This window comes from Abramis brama, assembly GCF_963993115.1.
Source record: "Abramis brama genome assembly, chromosome: 5".
Taxonomy (NCBI): Eukaryota; Metazoa; Chordata; class Actinopteri; order Cypriniformes; family Leuciscidae; genus Abramis; species Abramis brama.
Window position 1 is genome coordinate 29349261 of NC_139967.1, and position 12072 is coordinate 29361332.

General features: G+C 36.8%; 1 protein-coding gene across 1 annotated transcript in view; it reads left to right on the top strand.

Annotated features, from left to right (window-relative positions):
- Positions 1-1842: 1842 nt before the first annotated feature.
- Positions 1843-12072, top strand: part of vcana (versican a) — a 46305-nt gene continuing 36075 nt past the window's right edge. Inside the window, exons 1-6 of the mRNA XM_084115524.1 lie at positions 1843-1994; positions 3457-3528; positions 4537-4908; positions 5695-5869; positions 6110-6237; positions 7692-7985. Coding sequence (XP_083971650.1) covers positions 3459-3528; positions 4537-4908; positions 5695-5869; positions 6110-6237; positions 7692-7985 — 1039 coding nt within the window. The 5' untranslated portion in view covers positions 1843-1994; positions 3457-3458. The remainder of the gene's footprint in view (positions 1995-3456; positions 3529-4536; positions 4909-5694; positions 5870-6109; positions 6238-7691; positions 7986-12072) is intronic.

The following is a 12072-nucleotide window of genomic DNA, read 5'->3' on the forward strand; positions in this document are numbered from 1 at the left end:
CGTTGTGTCTTGGAAATAAGGCCATAATGTCAGTGTCTAACATAAAAGTCACCTTAGATAATTAAATATCATCAACAACTTACCATTCTGACCCAATATAGCCGTTCTTGTATACAGTTTTTTATCTCTTGATATATTGTAATATGAAATGATTCTGATTACTTGGAAAGGTCATACAAGTCCAAAACATTTTTAGTACTGTAGATAGTATTGCTTTTGGGAAATGTGCTGTATGTTAGGTGATTTTAAGTCAAAAGTGACGAGTAGACATCCATCTGTCAGCAAGACATATAAAGATTCTTTCTGAGACAGACATGTCCATTTCTAGTCATTTGAAGTATGGAAGTGAGTAATGGTTAAAGCACTGACCCATGTGGTGAGGGTATGGGTGAGGAGTGTGAGCTTTTCCAGCTGAAAATGAGATCCGTTATCTTGGAAGGAAGTAAGCCAGAAAAGCACTGACCTGGAAATGCACCTCTCAACCAGTTTAGAGATTAAAAGTGTGTGGTAGGAATTATGAAGTGCTATCTGTAAAAACTGTGATTAGTATCTCTAAATGATGCTGCAATCTTCCACATTCTGTCCACTTTGAATTTTTGTGTATCTAACACTGTACTAAATAGGAGAAGCAAGGGTTAGTTGTCACAAGGTCTATATCTCAGTTATTGGTTTTGAGTCCAATTATGCAAAATGTGTTTTCTCTAATAGGGGTTTTGCATGTTGGTTTCAAGACCTTGTTCAAAACCATCTTAACTTAGATTGTGTGTGTGTGTGTGTGTGTGTGTGTGTGTGTGTGTGTGTGTGTGTGAATATATTGATTGCATTATTAATATTATTTGATAGCCTATCCGTTTGGTAATCAAGTGAACAATAAAATCAGTGTGAAGTGAAATGAAGGTGGATTTTATTTGAAAGGTTGAACTGTGCTCTCATGGTAGTTTGATAAATGCATTACTGCAAATTAATTACAAATCTAAACAAAGCAATAAAGTCCATATCAAAGTGATTTATATTAAGCGCTGTCATTTACTGCAGCGTGAACTTTCCTCAAAGTTCAGCGAGTCACTTTATAACCTTTTAAATATCCGGTTGATTTCTCTTATCACCCAGTGCTGTAAGTAGCGCGGCCTGGCTCTCCCCCGTGTGGAGGGGTAACTCTCTGTTGCAGCGCAAGAAGCGCAATATGATGTGATCCACCAAATAACTGTCGAGATCAAATTAATATGGGAACAATTCATGGCTGGGTGTGTGTTAACATAAATGATGACTTGGGGGAACAATAACCTGGATGTTTTACTTGGCACATGTAAGACCTTATCCTTTTATTCGACTCATTTAATAGCCTAATTTATTTGAGCTGATTAAACTGCTAACAAGATATTTGTTTGATTTTTTTCTTTGTTTGTTTGTTTTTACCACGAGCCACAATAGATTAGTGACGATGCAAAAGTTAAATTTTATTTTTATTTTTTTAATTTCTATTTGAGGCAAACGTTTTGCTCCACATAAATCAATTTCACTGCTATATTATCAAGGTATCATATATTTACTTAAGTGCCCTGCACCTTGGAGTGAATAGGGAAAAGTGACACTTTCTTATCGTTCGTATTTAGTTCGTATTTTCTGTTCTTTTATTGTGTGTGTGCGCACGCGCGCGCGCCCGCCCGCCCTCTCTTGTCTAGTCAACTGGGGCACCTGTGACGCGCGTCCTAGTCACTTTCCCCGCACCTCCCTTCTAGGTGGTGTCCACTCACTTTTTTTCGGGTGGGCTGTGAGCCCCTCCTCTAAATCCCCTAAAGTTATTTAGAGTGTAAAATGGATTTGAATTTGCTGTTAGCGTTCACATATTGTGTCCGGACCACATCAAGCAACACACGGTCCAAGAAAGAGATTTAAACTGATACAAGGACACGTGTGAAGGTTTCATGTGGACTCATTGTGAACTGGGATTAAATAACATTTATTTTCGTTTGGAATTAGAACTTTCGGGAAAGGTACAGTATTTCATTCATTTTTTTCCCCTCTGTATTAATTTACTGTGTCAGTCAGAGTGTCAATATTAATTAAACTTATGCAGTCGATTTATGCATAACGATACATAATATGGTTAAATTTGAATCAGAAGATAATTTAAATGACTAGATGTGATTTTTAAACTAATGTTTTCAACATTCTAATGATTATTATCATAATTTATTTTTGTTTTTCAAATAATTAATTTTTACAACATTCCAAGTGGATACGAGTAAATAATATGCTACAAAATTTGAACTTACGTCGCACGAAAGTATAGCCAACTCAAAATCCCCATGATCTCACTCAGTGTAGAACACAGAAGTAAAATTATCCAAAAAAGAACAATTGAACTGAAATAGTAGTACTACCAAAAGACTCGTTAACAGTTCTCATCTCTGATGCTGACTGTAGGCTACATCAAAGGGCGTGACGACTAATAGGTTCCAGCTCCGTTATGCCAGGGCCAGGACATGTCTGAATCTCTATTTACATATAGTATTTGACTATTAGACATTAACTATATACATCTAATCTAATTATTATAGAGTGAGGAAGTTCCAGTCGCAGAGGCTACAGGAGTGAAATACAAGAGCGCGCAGTCATAGCGCATGCGTGAACGAAGCGATGGTCTCTGATCTCAGAGTTTTTGGATGACATTGAGAATTGTAATTCATGAATCGGTTAGTTTCTTTATAAATACAATTCTGTATAGCTGCGATTAAGTCTAGTAGCCTAAGGATTATTTTGCCACAGTGCCGGTAGAAAATGTGGTTTTCCATAATGTAGTGGGCTAAAGCAAACTTTTTTGTGTGTTCATGCAATGTCACATTTGTTTGCATTCATTTTTGTCACAATTTCTGCAATTTTTACTCGATTTTATGAGATTCTAGGTTAATGAAATTCAGAGTGAACAAAAGTGTGATGACTTCATTGCACGTTTTTACCACTTTGATTTATCCTTAAACGTTGAGATTTTTTTTTTTTTTTTTTTTTTTAATCATCCGCACACTGTAGGCTATGAGATTAAACGAAAGGAAAACAAACAAATGCATTAAGTCAGTAACTATTTGAAGAAACAATAAAACAAATTTCAACTACATCGCCTTTTAACTTTCACAGTAAGCTATATTTTGATTATAGCCTATATCTAATCTAAGAATGGTTGTTTTACGAGCCCAACATTTGTAGTGGTGCGGTGGCAAAAGTTTTTGCCTCACCCCCCGCAGGGGATTATAACAACTGAATACTCAATTCCGCCACCCACCCTCTGAGAGGAAACACTCTGTATGACCACCACATCGCCAGTCAGATGAGTAACGCCGTTCAGCAAATGCGAGTCTTAATAGATAGCAAATGTCTCAGTCATTCAACTCAGTTTACTACTAGATTTTAGTGACTTATCAAATCAATGATTCAATGATTCTTCTCTTCACCTCCTAGCCATGAAGATGTTGCTTAATATAAGACACATATTGTGGTTGATCTGCATATACCAAACAACGACTGGACCAGGTAAGCTTTTCATTTATTTATTTATTTTTACATCTTTTATATTTCAAAAAGTATTTATCTGGTGAAGGTAAAAGTGGAAATTGGATTTAGTCATGCAAGACTGGCGTTTACATGTGTCTAAATGAATGCAGGCATGTTTTTCTTTTTTGTGCTGTTTTAAGGGCTAATTAGATTTTATTTCTTGCAACAAAAATCAACTTAAAGGGATAGTTCACCCAAAAAATTATTATTTTTTTTGTCACCATTTACTCAACCCTCATGCTGTTCCAAACCCGTATGAGTTACTTGTTGAACACAAAAGAAGATGAAACAATGTTGGTAACCAGACAGTTGACAGCACTCATTGACTATTTTTTATTTCTACTATGGAAGTAAATGGGTGCCATCAACAGTCTGGATACCAACATTCTTTAAAATATCTTTTTGTGTTCAAGAGAGGAAAGAAACTCTTTGGAAGGTTTGGAAAAACTTGAGGGTAAGAAATTATAAATTTTTTAATTTTAGCGTGAACTATCTCTTTAATTGTAAAATTAATTTAAATGCATCTCCCGAATTGGTCAAACTGTTGTGGAGCAGACCCTGCATTCCCACAAACTGTTGTCCCCTAGCTGCCACTAATGGTTTACTTCCAGGCACCTATACCTTTTAATTAGGAACTTCTTGTAGTCTGGTGCAAACAGATGGCTTGACTTCATCACTCTGAGAGGCCATGCTCACACACGGTGGTGTGCTACCCTCAGGGGTAATCCCACCTGTCCAAAGCATTTCTCACATTGTTGGTCCGAGTATATAGTGATTTTCTGACAGTTACGATCCTTTCAACGTCCCCCGTTCAAGGTTATCTGTCCTTCTACAGGAAAATAGTCTCTGGTATACTTACCCTTAGGCTTCACAGAGGCAGTACAATAATTTTTAGCTCAATTATCATAAACACTGTGAGGCATGATTTCCTGTGCTTTGCGGTGGATGCAGCTGTGTGTATACTTCTCATGCCTTCCATTCTCTCAGTCTCTAGCACATTATTGGTGATGCCTCCCGTCAGCGGCTTGTTGTCCGGGAAAGTGACCCTTCCATGTTCCTTCTCCATCATCCCAACTGTTGGACCTAGAAACAGAAATGCCTCCGGAACAGATTACCTGCGCATCAAATGGACAAAAATTGAGGGGGGTGTGGAGTCGACTGTTCTTGTCACCCAAAATGGTGTCATTAAGATTGGTTCGGGGTACAGGAGTCGCGTATCTGTGCAGAGTCACCCGGAAGACATTGGCGATGCTTCTCTAACTATGGTGAAGCTCCGGGCAAGTGATGCTGGAACATACCGCTGTGAAGTAATGTTTGGGATTGAGGACACGCAAGACACAGTTAGTTTAAATGTTGATGGTAAGATTGTTTTAACACCTTTGTCTTCTCGCTTTCTCTCAAATTTGAAAGATTTTTAAGACGCCATTGTTCTGAAGCACAGATGCTGCCAGTATGGGAAATTCCTTAAAACTATTTGATCAATGACAGTCATAACCAAAGTAAATTATAGATACATGAAAGTTCAGTCTTTTAAGTGGAACTGTTAATGGGAGAAAACCCACAAGCACAGATTATCTAAATTGTTGAGGGATTTTAAGGTTGTTTCGGCTCCTCCCAGATTATAGTTACAGCGTAAAAAGTGAAATGCACTCCAATAAACTTTGCCTCTCTTAATGTCTTCCCTCTGCTTGGATACACTGTAATGCATATTGACACTGGGATGCATCTTGTATGGGATGATTTATGCACAGGCCATGTGAAAGGATGGGATGGGTCAGCCCTGAACTGCTTTGGCTCTAGAATCGCAGCACCACCCTGCTCTCAGCAAAGACACACTGCCATTTTAATTAGATCCATTACTCATTTAATTTGAATTTGTTTCAAAGCGACAATTATGGGGGTGGATGGAATGTCCCCTCGTTCAAATGAATGTCCCAACACTGCTTGCTTTATTAATTTGTTTATAAGCAACTTGCAGACCTCTTCAGGACTAAAGCAGTTTGTATTAGTCTTCAAATTTATGGTGGCCACTGACAACAATGGCAGTAATACAATGTGCCCCTATTTAATGAAACTGTTAATGGATGGAATGGTCTTTGTTAGGAGATGTTAATTTTTGTTTGTTTTATTTGTTCTTTTGAACAGGCGTGGTGTTTCACTACAGGTCAAGGGTCAGCAGATACATGCTGAACTATGCACAAGCTGTACAGACCTGCAGTGATGTCGGAGCCACCATTGCTACAGCAGAACAGCTGAGAGCTGCTTATGAGGATGGATTTGACCAGTGTGATGCTGGCTGGATTGCAGATCAAACAGTGAGGTTAGAAGCAACACACACACACACACACACACACACACACACACACACACACACACACACACACAAACGAACGACCTGCACTTCTATATTCTCTACTGGCAATCTCAGTAATAAATTCTAAACAATATGTCAACATGTTGATACAAAAAGGAAATTGCAAAAGCTAAACAAATGATAATTGTGTACTATTTTTCAGTCATGAGAAACTTGTCTCTCTGTGTGGATTGTTTCTATCTGTAGATATCCAATCACTAGACCAAGGCCTGGCTGCTTTGGAAATCTGCCTGGAAAACCTGGTGTCAGGTCTTATGGCAAACGCAGGCCCACAGAGACCTTCGACGTGTTCTGCTATGTGGATAAGCTTGAGGGTAAGAGTTTAGTATTCTGTTATTTCTTACAACTTTTCTTTTCAAAAATAAAATAAAATAAAACTTCTTGACAAGGCCAACAGTCCTGTGGTAATGTGAAAGAGCTGTAGTTTATCTGTTATATTTGCTCAATGCTGACATATTTCATGTGGTTTTAAACTGCGGTTATGACCAAAAATGAATATCAACCATATTGGCAATGAACATCTGTGGTATTAAACATTGAAGTGGAAGCTCTCTTATTTTAATTCAAATCTGAGTTTCTTTTCAATCCCAAGTCTAATGTGAACATAAACTTGTTTTGCCGAATGTACATCAGCTTATCAGAACATCATGTCAGTGGTTTTATTGGTAACTTTTTACAATAAGGTTCATTAGTTAACATTAGTTAACTACTTTAGGTAACTTGAAACTATGAATCTACAGTATTAATTAATCTTATTTAATGTTAATTTCAACATTTCCTAATACATTATTAAAATCAAAGGTTGTATTTGTTAACATTAGTTAATGCACTGTGAACTAACATGAACAAACATTGAACAGCTGGATTTTTATTAACTAACATTAACAAAGATTAATAAATACTGTAACAAATGTATTGCTCATTGTTAGGTCATGTTAGGTCATGTAACATTAACTAATGTTAACTAATGAAACTTATTGTAAAGTGTTACCGTTTTATTTGATAGCTGATAGCTGAGTTTGCATGATAGTATTCTTTTAAAAATTACATACATGTATTTAAAGTAACTTACTAATAATGATGAGAATTTGTTGTTTGTAGAAGATTCTAGTTCTTTCAAAAGCCAGAATGACCAAGAAATAACAAGATTTTATTTATTTTAAAAAATTTACTTTTTTTTTTTTTCATATCTTGTCACTTTAGTGTTGTGACAAAGACATGGAAAACGACTAACATCAGAAAGAGCAAATGGAAAATGGATTCATAAAATGAACACCCTGTTGTATACTGTGGTGTTTAATATGTCTCATTCCCTCACGAAAGAAGATTTGGGAATGTCTTTACTGTTCTGCTGTAAATTACTTGGACGTCATGAAAACCTCAGTTCTAGCTTTTGACAGCAACACCCAAGGCTGCACGAAAACAACTCCCCCTCGTTTTTATTTTCATCCTATTCACCACAGCATTTGCTTGAATATTTTTTTTTAATTTTCTTAACTTTTTTTAAAGTTATTTAATTAATTTGCGTTTGTCATATTATTCAGGGTATTCCCCCTCCTCCCAGATCCAAGATCTGGGTTTTGATTCATTGACTGGCACTTTGGAATTTATGTGTTAGCAAGACTTTAATAATGATAATTAAATATAGATATAAAGATAGATTATTTAACATGTAAGCTGTTTTTATGACAAACTCAAAATGCAGCTAATTTCAGATATATAATGTTAATTTCAGATATATAATGTTTCTTTCATGTTTTTACTCCAGGCAATGTTTACTTTGCGCCCACAATGCAAAAGATGACCTTTGCTGAGGCCAAGGCGGAGTGTGAAAGCATGAATGCAGAGCTGGCCTCACCTGGTCAACTCCACGCTGCCTGGAGACAGGGCCTCGACCGATGCGATTATGGATGGCTGTCTGACGGCAGTGCCCGCCACCCTGTCTCCGTACCCAGAAGTCAATGTGGTGGTGGCCTGCTGGGTGTCCGCACCTTGTACCGCTACCGAAATCAAACAGGCTTCCCGGATCCCAGCATGAGGCTAGGAGCATACTGTTTCAAAGGTAAAGACTTTTCACTGAGCTCATGAAGTGTTTATGGTGTAATAAACGAACACCTGAATGGTTGCAAGAACAGCCACTTTACCAGCTGCTTTGACGTCATTTCTCGCAGCAGGCATAAAATTAAAGCCCTTACCCCATTACACACGTAAACTTGAGCTCCAGACTTGAAGGCCTCTTAACGGCAGTAAATCAAAGCAGAATATTAGTTAGAGTGCACCGCTTTTTGTTAATTGAGGTTCTTTTAGGTTGAGACGTAGAGAATGGAAAAGTTTACATGAGAGTAGCTCATTCTCCAGTGATTCACTGACCTCACTCACTGCATCCTGGGTTGCCGCCCGTTTCTAAGGGAACCACTTTGGGCTTGGCTAACAAGAGGGTTTAAACACTCAGAGGTCCGTTATGCCACTGTAGTGCTTCATGGCTAAATGGCAGATGCTTGTCAGACTTTGCTTTGTGGTGTTGTAAGTACTGAGACTTCAGAAAGACTTGATGTTCTCATTGGCCAAGATGAGATGACCTCATAAGAACACTATTATGCAACCAGGGGCATCGTTCTCAAAAGATAAACAGCACTGAGACACGTCAAAGTCAAGTTAGTCTAGAGCTAACTAGTCTAACGACTCTGAGCAGCTATTTTCAATGCTGGTAGGGATGCAAGATATATAATTGGTATTATGGTATGACTGTTATTAGAGATTTATTTATTTATTTAGCAGCCAGTACTGGATATTTAAATTGTAATATTAAAATGTAATTTTTCCATTTTTCCATTTCAATGACCTTTCCTGTCATCAAAGTTATTCTTTAAAAACACTAATAATAAAAAAAAAAACTGGTAAATGTAAATCTCAAAATGAATCTCCATTTTTCATATTGTGCATTATAATGTTTTGATGCCCAATTTCACTCGTAGCATTTCAAAACATTTTATTATCAGCAATCAGGTTATTGACCTTGACATAAAAATAATAATTTTAGCAGTACTAGCCAGAGTTTTTAAAAATAGTGCATCCATACTATCAGCTGATATCTGCTTGAAAAGGCAAAAACCAAAATCTCCAAAATTATTTATCAAGATTATAGATCAACAATAAAATCTGACAGCAATGGAATTATAGATTGCCCTACTTAAGCTCAATTCTTGATTAAAAAAATCATGCACGTCTAGTTAATGCATATACAACTGTCTCTGAAAGGTAAGAGACAATTCCTTTCTTTGAGTCACCATTAAAAGAATAGTTCACCCAAAAATTAAAATTCTGTCATAATTTACTCACCCTCAAGTTGTTCCAACCATGTCTGAAATTCTTTCCTTTCCTGAACTCAAAAGAACATATTTTGAAAAATATCGGTAACCAAACAGTTAATGGGCCCTATTGATTTCCATAGTATTTTTTTTCCCATACCATGAAAGTCAGTGGGGCTCAACAACTGTTCTATCAACAGATTTGGAACAACTTGAGGGTGAGTAAATGATGATCCCTTTAATGTTTATCTAAGCCATTCGTCAAAGAACATTGTGGGCCAGATTTACTAAACAGGGCAAATTAGCGTGAGAACGCATTTCCAAAAAAATGTGCCGATGGGAGTGTAAAGTTGTGTGTGTGATCTACTGATGACATGCAAATTAAAGAACACAGACGCAGCCGGATCATTTCCATAATGACCAACGCAATCTACCAAGAGCAACACAAATGGTTTAAGTGTCTGGTTTATGACATACTTTTTGGGGGGGGCGTTAAATAATGGTGCAAATAACAGTAAACTGACTAGCGCAAACCACAGTAATACCATACTGGCATGATTAATTTAAATACTCTCCTCCCATAAATGTTGTGTCTGAATGGGAAACTCCTACAAATGCACATGCAAAAGGTCAGCCGTAAAAATAACCATGTCCACGCCTTTCCAGCGCAAATTTTTTCACTGCGTGTCTTTAGTATATCCTGAGAGTAGTTTTTTAATGCCAAAAGAGAGTTTGCGCTGGAGCAAGCTGTAAGTAAATCTTGCCTTTAGTTGCATAATACAGAGCTAATACCTTTTCTGTAATACCTTTTTCAGATGCACAGTACAGACCTATAGCCATCAACAAACATGAAAAAGCGCTTAGGTGTTACCTGCTTCTTTTTTTCTGACTCTTTACGCTGTCAGACTTTCTGTTCTTCCTGTCATTTACACCAACACTTATCTGAACAGACATGCGGATAAAGGAGAGCGCTACTACCAGAGCTCTAAAATCAGTGCGTCTCGCTAACCCCTGACCTGGGGGGTTTATCTTTTCAACTGAGGTTAATTTAGACAACCTACCCCCTGCCAGGCAGGGCACTCACCCAGAATGACAGCCACTGACTGCTGTGATAAGTAATGGACCTGGGGTTCACCCTAAACCTCGACACTGTGACCTCTGTGTTTGTTTGGTCTGTTTCAACTCTGTTAAGCCTCTCTGATCCATGTGGCATTGAGTGCTGTTCAAGTGTTTTCTCTTACATGATGGGTTTGGTTCTCATGTTCTTTTGCCCTGTGATGACTACGAATATTTGATATAGTGGCAGATGTGCATAAAATCACATGAGCTAATCAGGCTGGATTAGGATGACAAATGTTAGGATGTTTTCGCCCCTCACCACACCTTGCCACATTATAACATCCCACAAACCATCAGACAATGCATCACATGAATGACAGGCATTTTTCTTAAGGGAAAAAGTACCTCATGGCTGACATCAGATTGAATAGAAAGAGCCTGGAGATAATAGAGAACAGCTGGAGCCTTGGCTGCTAGCCTGTTGTATTTGAAGATGACACTTTTTTTTGTGAACACATGGTAATTAAGGGCTAAACAGCCATTAAGAGCATGTAAGCTGTTTGTGTGAATGAAATTAAATTAGCAAAATAATTGTTAGGTTGTTGGAACCATTCTGACACCATTCAGATAAAATAAATTTGCTGAATAAAGCCAAGTTAATCCGAGGTAATCTGATGAGCTGTTCTCGTCAACCAAACTCAAGCATTGCATACAATGAAATGTACTTAGAATGCTTTGTAAAAATGACCCTTTTATTTGAAGGTGAAAATCACTTTCAGATTGCAACAATTTAAAAAGCTTTATGACCTAAGTGTGTTTCAACAATTGTAAGGAATATAGGTCTCTCTCGAGGTCTCTGAGAACAGTATAATCAAATCATGCCTTGTTTCGGCAATAGTGGGATAATGTTTCATAATAATTTAATTATAATAATCATACAACCAAGCATAATGTCTATAATGTGCAAGTTGCTGTGGGAAAATGGAAAGATTTCCACAGCAGAGATCTATCTGAAAATCCTGTTTACAATATTTTTGATTTTTGAAATGTAGACAATACATACCAGTAGATCAAACCATAGTAACTATCTGACAACAAAAAAGTAAAGTGGTAATACTTTGTTATATTTCTATAAACAAAAACAATCAGATTATATGGTTGCAAGCTAATAACCAATTATTCTGTTCAAACTACTGTTACTGTTCAATTGTTTGGGGTCAGTAAGATTAGTTTTTTTTTAAATGTTTTTGAAAGAAGATTCTCATGCTCCCCAAGGCTGCATTTCTTTGAATACAGTAAAAACAGTAATATTGTGAAATATTGTTGCAATTTAAAATAACTGTTTTCTGTTTGAAGATATTTTAAAATCTTATTTATTCCTGTCAAGGCAAAGCTGAATTATCAGCATCATTCATTACTTCAGTCTTCAGTGTCACATGATCCTTCAGAAACCATGCTGATATGCTGATTTGGTGCTCATGCTCATTTCTTATTATTATCAATGTTAAACAATTATCCTTCTTAATATTTTTGTGGAAACTCTGATACATGTTTTTTTTTTTTTTTTTTCAGGATTCAACATTTATTTGAAATAATAGTTTTTTTTAAAACAACGTGAAAGCCTTTACTGTCATTTTTTGATCAATTTAATGCATAAATAAGGATTTCTTTCTTGCCAAAAAGGTTTGAAAGGTAGTGTATTTTGATATGCATTTTGATTGTGTATTTTTATGTTTTGATGTATTTTGATTGAACACACTCGTCTGCTCATGTTTGAGTGCA